We start from the raw sequence: 16304 nt of genomic DNA, 5'->3' as shown, positions 1-16304 counted from the left end.
ACTTCACTCCCCGGCCCCTCAATCCAAACCGTCACTCATATTTCAATCCAACTCTAAATTTCAAACTTCTCCTCTCCACAATGACACCCAGCCTTTTGAGAGTGACTTTAAAAGGAGGATGAACTCTGAGCTCGGCTAGTCAAATCAATCTAGTCACGGTGGAGAAACGGAGCGGTTCATTACTGGGAGGGCTGAGGAGCTCTCCGATCAGCTCTCTAATATCACTGTGATCCTCTTCTCTTTTCTTACCTAATTGAATTCTCCAGGAGAGATGCCCCTTAGCTGCAGATTTATCATATCCTGAAATTGAAGGAGACTAGCTCCATGAAGGACGTGCGCAGAACATTTAATCCACCCCTCACGCTGTAAGCCGAGCTCTGCCGTCTCTGCCAGGACTTGACTTATCACACAGTGGACCACTGGCCTTCAGAGAGGTGTCTTTATTCAGAGATGCCCAAGATGAACAGGAGCTGCAGCAGGAGGTGCACGCATCCCGTATCAAATATGCTGCCTGTCATGTACAGTATGACCACCATTCACAACAGATGGCATCGTAATCTGTAATCAAAGCCCCTTAAATGCAGCTCACTGCACAATATGTCTCTCTCTGCTTCAAACCTTTCCTTTTCTTCACCTCCAACTTCCTCTCTGCCTGCAGTCTGAGGCATTTAGCATCTCCTTTCCTTTCCTCTCAGCATTGTAGTTATGAAAGATTTTGACATGAAAGATAAGATAACTGGGAGGATTGTTTTTCAAAGACGCTTCATCAGGACGGTGGTCGAATGTGCGACAGGTTGTCTTGTTAACATAAAGATGGAGTGCAGATAAGTTGGTGAATCATAAAGAGGAGCTGTGGAGGACAGTTGCACATGATGGGAGTCTGCAGGGGGCCGTTTCAATTGTTAAGGATCATGTTGTAGTGGACTAAGACCGTAAGGAACTGTCTCATTATTAAGACTCACGGCCTTCAAATCCTGTTTCATCTCATCCTGGTCTTCCCTGGCATATTTTATCCAGTTTTATATTATTTTACGTGCCCTATTGTATCAGATTGTATTCTGTAGCCCTCCTTTGCATTTATTTCTATGTCCTATCCTGTATTATTTCCTTTCCTTACCTATGCAAAGCTTACTTTATTCTCTTCTAACCTACCTGATCCTATATCCTATACCACATTCCTTCTTATCCTTTCTCTTTTGTTTTATCTTTTCATATATTCTTTCCTGCGTTATCTCCTCTGTGCATTATCTCTGATCCTACATGCTATTTTAAATTCTTCTGTGTTATCGCTTACTTGAATTATCTCAAAATCAAAATCCCATTTTATATTTTTCCTACACTAGCTTTTCCATGTGTTATTTCAAATCCTATACCACATCTTGTATTTTGCCTGTGTTGTCTCTTTCCTGAATTATCTAGATATTTTTTTAAATTATTCATTGCATTATCTCTGCCCTGCTTTATGTCCAATCCTGTATCCTATCTTATATTATTCCCCTGTGTTATCTCTGCCCTGCATTATGTTGATCCAGTGTCATATGTTATAATCTTCTCAGTGTTATCTCTGATCTAATATCCTATATCCTATTTTTTTGTATTCCCTGCATTATCTCATCCCCGTATTATTCCTTATCCTACATTCTGCATCCTACATCCTACATCCTACATCCTATCTTATATTCTTTCCTTCATCATCTCTTCCCTGTGTTATCTCTGATTCTTTGTCTATATCCTGTATTATTTTCCTCCCAGTGTTATCTCTTTCCAGCATTATCTCCAGTCCTATATCCTATCCTATATCCTTCCTGTGTTAGATCTGATCGTATATTCTTCCCTACTTTATCTCTTCCCTGTGCTGTCTCCAATCCAATATCCTATATTCTACTTGTTGTTATTATTATCTGAGTTAACGCTTCCCATATATAACCTATATCTCATATCCTATCTTTTATTTTTTGCTGCCTTATCTTATATCCTATGCTGCCCTATCTATTCTTAGGACAGGATCTCATGCTAAAGCTTATTCTAGTCAGTCTTCGAAATCTTTCCAGTCCTATTACCTGTCCTATCTGACATTGTGTGTCCTGTCCTTTATCCTACTTTATGCTGCCCTATTCTGTAGTTTATTGTATCCCATATTTTATTGTCATATCCTTTCTCTCTCCTATCATAACTTCTAATATATCCTAACCAATTCTGTATCCTCTCCTGTATTCTATTCCATCTCATCTCTTATCCTGTCCTGTCTTGTCCTGTCCTGTTCTGCCCTGCTCTCCTCACTGTGCAAACCCTTTCATATCAGAAGTATAACCATATATACTGTACTTTTAGTCTAACGTCAAAAAAATGTTGTGTGTGTGTGGAAAGCTAAGTTTGAGCAGGATCTGATGTGTATCATTCCAATAATTATGCAGCTCCCAGATGGGATGTATATTAAGTATACTGCAACTCTCTGTGCTTAAGGTCTCCAACATTTGCATGCAGTATGGCATTTCTGGCAGAGATCCAGCGCTATACGATCACTCATTTGATTAAACATCATCATGCTCAGCAGGACAGTGGAGCTTTAAGAAGAGTTGAGGTATAACTGCTGACAGCGGCAGAAATCCTTGTGAATCGTGCTAAGGCTTTGTTGTGGTAGTGAATGGAAAGATTTGCTGTTCATCATCATCGGACATAATAAAAGATTCCTGCGACTGGAATCATTGTGATTGTTTTATGTTTAAAATAATTTCCTCTCTCAGTTTAAATTTTATACTTTGTCCTCCCTTTCAGTGTTTTTTTCATTTATTTATAGTTTCACTTTTTCCAGCTTTCCTTTTCTGCCTAACAGATGCAAACAAAAACATCTGTGCGGTAGACTTGTTTCATCTGTGATTCTCCTTGTTCACACTGGAGAGTCGCTGAAACCGTTCAGAGTAATTTATTTTGAGTCAAAAGCTCCAGAATTTCGCTGTACCAATCAGCTCCAAAATGGAACAATCAAAGAGAATAAAACCCTTAAAGGCAGAAATTGTACATTTACTTGTATTCTTTTGTAGAAGTTAAGTTGTGAACTTAAAGCCGAACCTATCAGTATTTTTTATTTTACTTGTGGCTCAGTGCCTACTTGTATAGGGTTGCTTGTGAGAGAAACCAAAGAAAATTGTTACCCACTTCCAAGGATTTTAGCATCTTTGGCTCGTTATGGTTTTATGGCCCATGACTTTACTGTTTTAATTCACTGCTGCCATTGTCATTACACTTCAAAAAGAAAGTTTTTGTTTTAACTTCAAAAAGCTACTCTCTGGGTTGCCTCCAAATTCAGTCAACTTTAAGTTTTTCAAGCAGCCAGGACACTAACTTCTTTCATTTCCAAGCCTGGACACTAACTTTTTTTTTCAGGTTAAAACAAATATTTTCTTTTTACAGTGTGTGTTTTGAGAAAAAAAGCTTCAAGAAACCCACCATGCTGCAGCCAAATAAAGTTAGCAACCAGTCGGAGTAAATAGTGGAGCATTTAGCAGCTAAAGAGCCAGATATTTCCCTCAGGAATTGGTGGAAACCAAATAGTGCTAAAAATATATAAAAGAATATTGGATTTATCTGCCAGGCCACCAGTAACGCAGCTCTAAATTAAGTCAGTGTGTGTGCATGTGCGTGTGTGTGTGTGTGTGGACAACTGCTAGCTTACATAACTGCTTCATCAAGACATAACTTGTCAATGTTGTGCTTACAGCTGCTTCTGCTGCACCCAAAAAATAATTATTGCTGCTTTAAGTTTTTGGTTGCCATGAAAACAAAGACGACTAACTCCTCTCAGTGTTGCGCATACATTTTTGAATTCATGAGTGAGGCACTTACAGAGCTCTGCTGCACTTTCCAAATGGCCCGTGCTTAAGATCCAGAGCATTTAATGGTGTAATGATAACTGTGGGCTGCCAGTGTTGCTCTGCTTATTATTCCGCACAGATGGAGGTGTGCTGTGTTGAAAGTGACATCCGTTGATGTGCAGATCCATCGCCTTCTGAGCTACTGCTGAGTAACTGCAGAACGGAGCTGAATCTGGAGAGGATCATAGCCTGATGACACTTGGCAAAATGGCACACTAATTATAGTCATTTTCATTTTGGGCAGAAAGGCTTGAGCTTAGTCATGTGCGAAGTGTTGATACCTTTCAGAGCACGGACCAATGCTCCCACGACGTTTAGCCCTGCCAAATCTCTGCTGCGGATTGGCTGAGCCTGTAGCGCGCAGTGACACTCAGAGGCTTTAGGTAGTTTCCACCCCGAGCTGGATCGGCAAACCAGTGACACAGAACAGTCTGGGGGCAGCCGTGGGACGGCATCCTGGCTGGGAATATTAGCAGCGTTAAAACACCCTGAGCTGATGGCTCTGGCATGGCTTCAGAGCAGCACAGCCATCACGCATGTAGGAAGTTCACTAAGCGGTAAACTGGCTGAAAGTTATTTGCACTCTGGACAGAGCTGCACTCTGACTTTAGCTGTAGAGACGGAATACAAATAATTCAATCACCAGAGTCTTTAATATGAATGGTTAAGTGTTGCAGTTTTATAGTTCATTATTTTCACACAATAGAGTCTGATGCACACTCACACACACACACACACACACACACACACACACACACACACACACACACACACACACACACACACACACACACACACACACATACACACTACAATAGCCCAAAGGCTGCTGTGGTACTGTCTAGAATATGCAAAGCCCTCTTAACAAAATGAATGGTCAAACACTGAGAGTTTTTGTGTTTCTCATGGCTTAACAATGTGAGTTATTAACCAGAAACAATGCTACTCTCCCAGAATATTATAAAAATCAGGAATGGAGTATGACCCTCTTTTATACTGATGTTAAGATGATAAAAAGAACCAAAGAATAGAGCTTTAATTTGAAGAATGGTGGAAAATAAGGACGGAAAAGAATGAAATTAACAGCAATCTATTTGTAGCGGAAAGCAGGCGTTCTTACTGTGATTGTTATTGATAGGTAAAGAGTTTAGGGGTTGTAAAGGCAGTGGAGAATGTGTAGGTAGGCATCATTAACTATATACTATGATAATTACACAGTAACTACCCACACAGTCTTTGTAGTGCTCTTAAAAAGGATTGCAAAGTGTTGCAGCTCAAATAATGGCCAGGTCCTCTGAGACCAGCGCTTAGTAGAAGCAACGATTTGGCTGATCGGTCCATATTTCGGGCCATCCCTCCCCTAGAGGATCAGTCCCTGGGAAACCTCTGATAACTAAAGCAATCAATTGAAATTTCATTCCTTCTTCTTCTTCTTTTTTCATTTCACTTTATACCAAACTCTACTCTCTTTCCCTCCATTTATCTGTCCCCATGGATTTTTGAGATGCAGTTGCTGGAAAAATTGGGCTCCATCCTTAGTGCTGAATCCATCGTTTCTATGTGGGGGAATCATTTTTAATATAGCTGTAATTTGGTCAATTTTGCCTGTCACTTATATATCGATATCATATTCTCCAGCTCACAGTCTCTGCTGTTAACGTAATTGAGACAAATTGTCACAATTTGCCCAGTTTTCATATTTTTTGCAGTAAAAGTATGGTGGAGGAGAGCAGCGTGTCCGTTTGTCTCCATGATGTTTCTATCTGCCAATATGTACACTGAATCATTTTTTATTTTTAAACTTTATTTACCAGAGGAAGACTTACTCGGCGTGCATGCTCATTTTATGACTTATGAGCGATACAGGAACAAAATAAGAGAGGAAAGTGAGTTATAGGTAGGTCCCAAAATCCATACTAGCATGCCAAAAGCACTAGAACATTGTGTGGGATTTTTTTAGTATGCCTGGAAACCAATTGTGCTTGAATTGCTTTCTATGTCTGGTGAAATATTATAGTTTACAAACACTAAGCCCTACAAAAATACAGAAATATCCCTCAATGCAATGCAGTAGACGACAACGTCTAAATGTACACCTCATAATAGCTGGCTGGTGACAAAAAATCTCAAATTACAGTCTACCAGGAAGCACAAATATTTTTTAGCACTGCTTAGTTTTAGGCACAGTCTGGGAAGAGGATGGGTCCGGTTTGGAGACCTCAGAATTGCATCTCTGCTCTTTGCAGACGATGAGTTTCTGTTGGCTTGACCACACTGCGACCTCCAGCATGTGCTGGGGTGGAGTGTGAAGCAGTCGGGATGACAGTCAGCACCTCCATGTATGAGGCCATGATGGATTTTCCCCTTTTTGCGTTGGCAGAGAGTTACTGCCACAAGTGAAAGACGTGGCGCCATTTCTAAAATTATTTCTGATAAAGATTCATATTACAGCTAAACAGTTCACTAAAATATGTTTAAGACTTTACTTTGCTAAGCATATTTTTTTTCACTTTTTAAAATTGCCAGTAGAGCTGAATTTGGCATGGGTTACCATGGTTACATGTCTTCAACCAGCAAGGAGGCTCTCAGCAAGTGATGTGGTCCAAAATATATTCATATTACTGTTTCTTAACACAGGAGTATACGGAACATTAGTGCAGACATTAGTGTTTTGTATATGATTTCAGATGCAGCTATAGATGCCTTTCACCACCTCAGCCTCCATATGCACAAACAGCACCTGCTGTTACAGAGCACTTGCAAGGCAGTCTACAGCAGACTCTGTTAAGCTTCTCAGAGTCCATGTAGCTGTACGAACATGATGCAGAGCAGGGATCCAACAAGCCTCTCTGGGGAAATAAAGGTGAAAAAATGTACTCTGTACACCTCAGTTGGCTTTGTATATTAATACTGTTGGAGGCCATTTTATAAATCAGATTCTGACCAACAGATGGAAGGCGGATATAATTTCATAGGCTCATACATTTGAAGAGAAGCCTGTACATCTGCCTGTGCATGTGATTGCATTTGCATAGAGGTAGCAGGCGTGGGTTTGTCTCAGTGAATGAAACCAGAGAGATTGCAATACTTGATTCCTATTTACAAGCTTTGAATGCCAAATGTCCCTTATGATTGTTTGGGGAGATGACTTGTTCCAGAATACCAGTTGCGGTAAATGTTAAGGGAAATAGCTTCTTTTTCCTCTTTTTTTTTTCATCATTGTTACTTCTTCTGTGTCCTTTCAATGCGTCTCCCGGCTCCATCTTTACAATGCAGCTTGCAAACACTTATGAGTCAAGCATAAAACAACAACAACAACAAAAATAGGTTATCTGATTGATGTTAGGCGTGTGCTTTAATCTAGAAGAGTGCTACTTCACCACCGCATCCCCACTCTGAAGTGTTTGGGCTGGAGAAGACTGCTGCTCTGCCTCTATGAAAACAGAGAGGGAGGCAGAATGTAGATCAATATCCCAGAAACACACCAGAGACATTCTATTTTATTAAACATTTTCCCATTAAGGCGGTGGCGCGAGCATTGTAGATCATCCCAACAAAGTCGTAAATCACAGACAGACAGCAGTATTGGAAACAATGGGCAGAATCGGAGGAGATTACCAAGAAACATAAGATATTTGGTGTTTGCTCTACTGGGAGCCTCATGTATCTTGTTCTTATATTACCACACATTTCAGCTGAGGGATTGGTTTAGTGATCAAAATCACATCATGTCCTTCACAAGACAATGCGCATCTCCATGTCACAGGCATGGTTCAAAAGCTAATCACATGTTTCTAATCTTATTCAAGATTAAAGTTGCAAACCATGCTGTGCCCTGGTAGAGATCTCCTGAGAAACAAAAGCTCATCAGTGAAAAAAAAATACTATTTGAACCAACAGTAGATTCAAAGCTGCACTGATTAATCATTGAAGTCCTCAGTGGATCAAATGGCTATGTGAAATGTAAAAAGGGACAAAAAACACAAGAGAATTATCACCTAACTTTTCAATTCCCCTTAATCGTTACAGTGTCTTTTGGCTCAATTTTTTGACTTTATGGACTACAAATGTATTGTTTTGTTTCTAGTGTCACTGTATTCATAGTGGTAGGCAAATGTATTTTATTTTATTTATTTATCTTTTTTTTTTTTTTAATGAAAATGGCCCTTAAAAGCACTGAAAAAGCTGTCAGCACAGAACCAAGTACTGGTTGGCAATTTGCTGCTGCACATCGTGCATGTTTAGTCATGAAACATGCAGATATCTCCATCAAGAGTTGGTGGAGAAAATACTGGGCTTAAGGCCTTTGCACACAAAGTCTGTATCTTTCGTCTGAAATTATTTACGATTTACGATTTACGATTTACGATTTACGATTTACGATTTACGATTTACGATTTAAGACTCTGTTATGTAGATTACAGTCATTAAACTCAGACTTCGAAACGTTCGTACAGCATTTAAGTTTTCAGTATAGGTTCTGCATTTTTTGCATCTGTGTGTGTGTGTGTGTGTGTGTGTGTGTGTTTGTCCCTTCTGGACATGCTGCCAGCTGCTGTTCAGGATCAATTAGAACTTGGAAACTGGTAGTCTTTATTTTAATGTGTGATCATAGTACTGCTAGCAGGTAATTCCACAACTCTTTTATCAGCAGGTAAAACTCCTTTTGCTCTGGAAGGCCTTTCAGTATTGATTTGGACCCAATATATTCTTTTTCTGATTTCAAGAAATGGCAGGACAATGAAATCACCCTCACCACTTGACAACTTTCTTGCAAATTTAAAAAACAAAAAACCCAGAAAAGCACAATAATAGGCACTGGATGGATTTTTTTTAAATGCATAAAAAATATACTTACTTGGTGTGAAAAGTTCTTCACATTAATGGGGTGGCCAACTCCAAATTAATGTGAATGTTCCTCTCTGTCTGCCTGCTGGGTCTGTAAATGAGCAACTGCTTGGCAACACGATCTCCAAATAACTTTCAGTGGTGTTTATATGTCAGTGTTGTGTTATAGCTTATTCTGCTGCCCTCAAGTGGCAAAAAAACCCAAACAAAACGATATTACTGCTTTCACAGGACATTCCCATGTATTGATATTCAGGTACTAATATATATTTTACAGGATCACACTACAACATGGTGTGATGTAGAATGCGGGGTCTAACAGAGTGCCTCTGTACTTAAAGGACAGTTCCTATGGAGTTGGTACATGCCCATCGCCTACAGATTCTGCAAATGTATGCAGAATCTGTAGGTGATGGACAATGGGACAAGTTTTTTTGTATCAGAAGTCTTCTGGCTTCCGTTTGTAGTTTCTTTTTGTAGTCCAATTAGTATTGACAAATCACATTTGAAGGGCAGGTAAAGTGTCCATGTGGAAAGGTGAAACAAACTGCCAAAATGCAGTCTTGGAACACATTGGCTATAGTCTCATTTGTTAGCTTTATCTAATTAATACCATTATTTAAATGTATATGTATTCACAATTAGATAGCTGTTATTAGAGATTAGCCTGAAGTGATTTGCACTTAGTAGAGGGAGTTTGACCGGATATCTGCTGCCTATATCGGATCAGCACAAAATATTAGCCATTGCCCTCAGAGGGGTGCAGGCTAGTCATCAAACCGATAGCTGATAGACTATATTAACGTACAAATAAGTAAGAGAATGCACATAGACAGATACTATTTGCTACAGAAAACATGAAATCCTCAAATATAATCTGTCTTGTTGTCCTTCAAACTTTGAATAGCATATTACTGCTCGTATTTGTTCTGCGCCAGTGTAATAGTTTTGTCACTAATAAACTTCAATACATCAATAGCAGTTGCTAAGGAAGATCAAATAGCTTCTCAATAGCTTTTAATTAAAAGCTATTGATGTTCAAATTGATGCCTTTCTTTCCTTTTGAATTCTGCCTTTGTACTGTTTTTTGTTGTTTTCACGTATTAAGACATGAAAAACTGTTTTTTTTTCTGGGGCTCTTATTCACAGGAGCTCAGAATAAGCAGGTAGGGGTTCAGTGGGATGCCCAGGGCCGCTTCAACACAACAGATGGCTGTTGCTGGGATCGAATCTGTTACTGTTTGGTTCCAGGGTGTTCTCCTCAAGCACTGAACCACCCTGCCACCCAGTTCAGATTGTACTTTGTTGGAGGCCATTTTCTAAAGCAGATGGAAGGTTGCTGTAATTTCATAGGCTTTTATGTTCGAGAGCAAGCCAGTAGATCTGCCGGTACAATTTGTTCTGATAGTATCCTGCTCATTTCCTCCATTCTTGCCAGTTACTAATCAAGTCCTGTCATTGTGAATTATTTGGAAAATCCCTAAAAGAAAAGCGAATTGTTATGAAATACTGTACCAAGAACAAATAATTTAAGACAGATAAGAGAGAAGAGGCAGAAATAAGAGACAGACTTTCATTCTATTCGTGCTGCCAAGAAGAAAGAAGAAAAACCCTCACATCGCCTTTCCTCCTTTGCTCAGATCTCCTTTCTTCTGTGTAATATTATTTTTGACAAAGCAGCAATTTAAAATGATTGTGCTGTCTCACTCACTGTAAGTCTGGATGAAAGTGTCTACTTGAATGGCCTAAGATGCAAAATGTTAGCATCTCCATTACTTTTGGAAATATGTTGATTTTTATTTTTGAACCATTTTATTTGTGCATCCTCTGAGGATGTGGCAATAACAGGACAGAGATTGAATGCCCCTGTATAATCATAGCATCTTTGTTATTCATATCCATCTTTTCACAGCAGTCTTATCCACATGCATATTCAATTTGGCGCGGACAATCAGAGGTTCTGAGCAAACAACATGCTCAGGTCCGCAGGGAGGTTGTTCCCTGCTTCCTCTGTGCTGTTTGTTGACAGCAGCTTGATGAAAATGGGGATGGTGCTAAATTTTATCACAGGGCATAAAGCGGTGCTGCAAATGAAAACATTTTGTGCTCACATAAATTATGCTTTTTTTTCATATCACAGTATTGCGTCAGTATCTTACAAGGGTATACAGTATTACTGAAATTATGTCCCATTGATGCGGTCATATTGCCTTGTGTATTTAATCGCTGCACACCAAATTCCTGTTTCCCAGTGAGGATAGAAACAGTATAAAACTGTCAACTATTGCATCAAGTTAGCCTGAACAATGTGAACAGAAACAAGAGAGAGAACAACTGAGATCTGAGCAAGGTTCAGTGCGCATGAGCTCCTCTGATATGATAGAAAACTGCTCAGCTGTGTTTTATTTGCCAATCGTTTTTGTGACTCTGGACAAAAACTTGATAACTACTATGTTTTGTTTCCATTAGTCTTTGCAGTGCAATCTTACGCAATAATACACCAGATTCAAAGAAACTTACTTTCATGTGTTTTAAAGGTACACTGAGTAGGATTTAGTGGCATCTAGTGGTAAGTTTTCAGAACTGCAACTTCTCCTGTGTGTCAAGTGTGTAGGAAAAAGACGATGGCTGACGTGAAAATGCTATCCAAAGCCTGTGTTTGATTTGTGCATTCTGGGCTACTGTAGAAACAACATGGTGGACTCCTTGGGAGAGGATCCTCTCCATTGGTAATTACACACGGCTCATTCTAAGGTAACAAAACATGATGATTCCTATTTTCAGGTGATTATAAATGATTGAAAACATAATTTTTGAATAATACATATGATTTCTTCCAATAATTGCAACTAAGCTTCTGTATGCAACCCTCAGAACAATAATATAGCAGAAATCCACTATTTGCTATATAAAAATATAGTGCAGTTATGGTGTCCTGTGCAGAGATTGAGGTCATGCTCACTGTGTGTGTGTGTGTGTGTTGTAATCTGAGTTTCTCTGTGGTTTGTGGTGGTAAACTGGTCTAGTTGTGCGTGCATGTATCTATCCCACTAGCTAGCCCAATGCTGCACCTTTGCACTGTGCTCATATGGCAATTTCTGATGATAGCCTATCAGCGCTGTCTTAGAAGTGTAGCACCCTGCCTCCAGTTCCCCCGACTAACACTGTTAGCTTTGTGGACACCATTGCCATTGTTTAACACTGTTTATGGAGTTAGCACTGTTATCTGCTAACCACCAGCTCAGCCGACGCCATGTAGAGAACAATGTCCGCACAACAATCACTTAGATAATTAGCATTAACATTTGACTACGTGGTGTGACAGTATTTCTACTGTGCTTATTTTCTGTTTTGTGTCGCTTACCAAATCTACTGAGCTAAACAAAATACTGCTGTGAACGGGACAAAACATATTTTAGCCAATCAAGGCCACAGCAGACAAGCAGCCTCAATGTTCTGCTCGGCAAAATTACTGCTTTTGTCAAACGAAAAGGCTGTCTAATGGGGTGGCAAAGCGATGAAAATGTTCTAAATATTGCATACATTTAAAGTGATAATGATTTGTGTGTGTGTGTGTGTGTGTGTGTGTGAAGAATCAGTTTAGGCAGTACTTGATTTTATTTAAGTGACACAAAGATTTTTTACCCAGAAGTTACTGTTTATAAACATTTTGATTCGGTCTATAGATCCCCTTTAAGGAAAAATGTCCTGCTGCTACTTCACCAGCTAAAAGTTGCTCGAGTAAAAAAAGAAGTAGTTCATACTGATGCCCCGAGGCCACTGTTGAGTACTTGCTGCAGTTTCAGCAAAAGTTCTCTACTGAGGCATCCAGGCTTGTATCATTTTCAGTGAGTCACATGATCGATAACAAACAAGGCCTTGCTTTCACCTCAGTTGTCAGTTGTCTTGCCCAAAACTGCAAAACTCTCTTTTATTGAAAGACTGTACAAACTCTCCAGTGCTAAATATTACCCCTCTTTGGCCCCGAGATCAATTAGTACGTCAATCTTGGGCAGAGGGTCGGTGACACTAAGGAAATGGAAAGAAGCTGCCTGGATGTTTACTTTCAGAAGCTTGCATCCAAGAGAGATGTCTGATATTTGCATTAAGTACAGTTACTAAACTATTTAATAAAAGAGTTTTGTAGCTTTTCTTTTTAATATTTTTTTAATTATTATTTTTTTAGTATTTACTCCGCTTTTCTGTGAATTAATTTTCTAGTGGTTTGTGTTCTAGCTTCTACATTTTCTCGAGTACTTTTATTTTTGAAATGGCTGCATCAGAGGTCCAACATCCTTTAGGGGCGGGCCAAACACATCATTGGATAATTGACAAGAGGCAGCCATATTGTGGTGTCTGTGTAAGCTGCATGTTTTCACATGCTCTGATGAAGGCTCTTAGCTGACATGTGTTGACTGAATGAGGTGCAGGCTCTCACAGTAAGACATTTTTTGTTGCTTGTACTGTTACATTTTCCTTTTCTTTGTCTTGAAGCTGATATAATTTACATGTGAGACAAACATTGGTGTTACCTATGAAATGCAAGGGATAGAGTTACGTTAGAATTGATCTAAAATTGATTTAAAACATAAAAGTAAATGGTTTAAAGGCATTCAAGTTTCAAACATTTGTCACTTCTCCCACTGGCAGAGAAAGTTTAAGTTTATGGACTGCATATTTATCACAGTCAGCTTCTTTTCTGCAGTTGTGAAGTGCACTGTCTTCAAAAGATTTGCCAATGGATTGAACTCAGAGATGCTTTCTGCCAATGTGGAAATGCTCAGAATGTTAAGACAGTATAACCTCAATGATTTAAACGTTTAATCAATATAAGGCACTGTACTTTATTTATCATAGCAGGATGGTGGCTGGGGTGTTACTTCTATATTATGACCCTCCCTGGAGCTACAAATATTTTTCCTTGAGCCTCACTGGATGACTTGGGGAAAATGTATGACTCTCCCTACACCATAAATAACCATATTTCACAATACCTAGCTATGGTATGGTGCAATTTTGGATATTTTTTAAAGGAAATATGCCTCTAGAACCCACTTGTGGGGTTTGGAATTCTGAGTGTATTTAAAATAAATACAAAATACATCCATTTAAAGTTAAATGTCCCTCCCCTAAGCCAAAAAACATAACTCTCCCCTTTTTGCACCACCCCTTCCCTCTAGTAAATAGAGAACAGTTCCTAACCTTACCCATGTTGGCAGTCTTTTAGCATGAGACCCCAGTGTGTGGACTTTCTCCCGGTCCCTGGGGTAACACAGCAGTGCTGTGAGTAAGCAAAGCCTTGCGAGGAGGATCCGTCATGTCTGTTTGCAGGTCACATTAATGAGTCAGCTCCCTGCCTTCACAATCAGCTGCCTTCGGTTCAACACTAATCTCAACATCAGCAATGTTACTGTGTTGGTGTGAAGCAGTTACAGCTGCCACACGCTTTCAGCCACACTTTAACATTTGTGCATGCATCTAGCTTTCATTTGGCAGTCAGCCTTTAATGCCGTGATTGTTTGTATGGTTGTTTCTGTAAATAAGTGACAGTCTGCAGTATGAGTGGGATTATGTAACACTGCTAATACTGGCAGTTTGTATTAGCACACAACAACTAATGGCCACAAATCCTAAAATTTCATACCTTTGATACTTTACAACAGGCATTTAAAAGTTGGTTGGTATTTATGTGGCTCAGCTGGCTTGTTCTAGTCCTAAATTCACAGTAAACTATGCTGGGTACTTCATGTGTCTTGGACAGGTGCTGAAAACACATGCAGCAATAGAGTGCTGCATGGATAATGGCTGATGTCGCCTGGTTTCTCTCATCAAAAAGCCAATGGTATTTTTCCAGTAGATTTGGAGATGAACACCACTTTTATGATCTTTGAAGCGTAGGCCTTAAATGTAGAAGTAAAAAGCCAGAAGTAAAAAGCTAACACTCGGCTGTAAATGAACCACACTTTGGTGGCATTACTTGTACTTCACCACTACAACGAGGCTGTAAAGTCACGTTCTTGAATGATGTTCTGTTGTCTTATTTAGTCACTTGATAGCAGCTGCTTTTTTAAAAGACGCAAAGGCTTTAAAATATACAAATTGGGGTATTTACTGAATCATTTTATGTCCATCCATACATTTTCATCCACTTATCCAGGGCCGAGATGTGGGGGCCAGCAGGCCAAGCAAAGTACTCCATCAAAATAACTCAATTCCGTGTTTTAGGACTTGTTCCTGCACAACTGTGTAACGGCACTGAGGTGTTGTAGTGTTTACATGCTCCATAATCTGTCTGACCATTGAGTGATCTCTGTGAGTGAGAGAGCAACATGAAGAAGAGCAGGTGAAAAGAATAAAGCTTTTGTGTGTTAATTTACAGATGATTGTTTGCTTTCTAACTGTTATTGTTAAACATCAACTCTTGTAGAGACTAAAAACAAATGGAAGGCCAAAATGGCAAAGTCAAGGAATTGGTGCTAAACAGAGTGCATTTTATTCAGTCATACCTGGTTTAGAATGTGACATCCCCCCCTTAGTTTGTGGACTCTCGTTTTGAAGTAGGGATTTACGATAATATCGGCATGTCATCGGTATTGGCAGATAATGGCTTTAAGATAAAATCGCGGAATCAGCCAACATGTGGATTTCTGATTAACTGATATATATAATCTTTCTAAATTGGCAAAGTCAAGTTGAAGTATTTTTTCTCATTTTGCATAATGAAGGAATATTACATAAACTGAAAAGCATTCTGTTTCGTGTTTCCATCTGCTGGTGGGCCATTACAGTTTGCATAATATGATGTTAATTCCTCTACAGAAGAGGATTGATGATCACTAAAATTAGGTGGGGAAGAAATGTGAATATATCGATGTCAGTTATCTGCCAAAGAGTTGTTATATATCGGCATGTTAGATATTGGCAAAAAAATCCAGTATCTTTTATGAAAATTCACCTCTTACAGAAGTCATTATAGGGAAACCAAAACTGTTGTTTGTAAACATGTTTATTTCTGCTGTAAAGTTTAATATTTTAACACGGGGTCTATGGGGATTGACTCGCTTTTGGAGCCAGTCTCAAGTGACCATTAGAGGAACTGCAGTTTTTGGTATTTCTGCATTGACTATTTTTTAACCCCTGAGGTTGCTGCTTATTAAAAACAGTCTCAGTCAGGAGTTCACCTGCATAGAACAGATTTCATTCAGATGGCAGATCCAAACTTAATGCCCTGTGACTCAGCTCCCATTACCATCTAAATTGCAGGTAATCTGGATATAATCCTAATTTTAAGACTCATTCACTGGATAAACAACCTGAAACAGCATCACTCATGTTCTCTTACTCCTAACTGCTCCCACCTGCCAGTCCTCATAAAAAAAATGGCAGCCTCGTAGCCAACAATAAAGTTGTGCACAGCAGGGTTCCACCAGTGCTGGTTACATTTGGCAGACCTGTATCCCCGTCTCCACCAAAGCAGGTGATGCACCCCCGGAGCGCAGCGCTCAAATAAACAGAATGTCTCAGAAGCCGCCTCATCATTTGTACACCAGATGCACAAGAGCCAAAAGATATGCTACAGGAGCA

The 16304-nt window shown here is 39.5% G+C and overlaps 1 protein-coding gene across 3 annotated transcripts in view; it reads left to right on the top strand.

Annotated features, from left to right (window-relative positions):
- Positions 1-16304, top strand: part of ntrk3b (neurotrophic tyrosine kinase, receptor, type 3b) — a 371163-nt gene that overhangs the window by 129435 nt on the left and 225424 nt on the right. Inside the window, exon 1 of one of the 3 annotated variants that reach the window (XM_088080694.1) lies at positions 13062-13159. The exons of the other annotated variants lie outside the window; for them this stretch is intronic. Within the exon in view, the coding sequence (XP_087936820.1) occupies positions 13140-13159 (20 nt within the window). The 5' untranslated portion in view covers positions 13062-13139. Of the gene's footprint in view, positions 1-13061; positions 13160-16304 lie in introns of those variants that run through there. 3 annotated transcript variants of the gene reach the window in all.

Source organism: Plectropomus leopardus, chromosome 1, assembly GCF_026936395.1.
Source record: "Plectropomus leopardus strain MGB_pleo_1.0 chromosome 1, ASM2693639v1, whole genome shotgun sequence".
NCBI lineage: Eukaryota > Metazoa > Chordata > Actinopteri > Perciformes > Serranidae > Plectropomus > Plectropomus leopardus.
The sequence above is the reverse complement of the archived record's forward strand: the minus strand, read 5'-3'. Positions and strand labels throughout refer to the sequence as shown.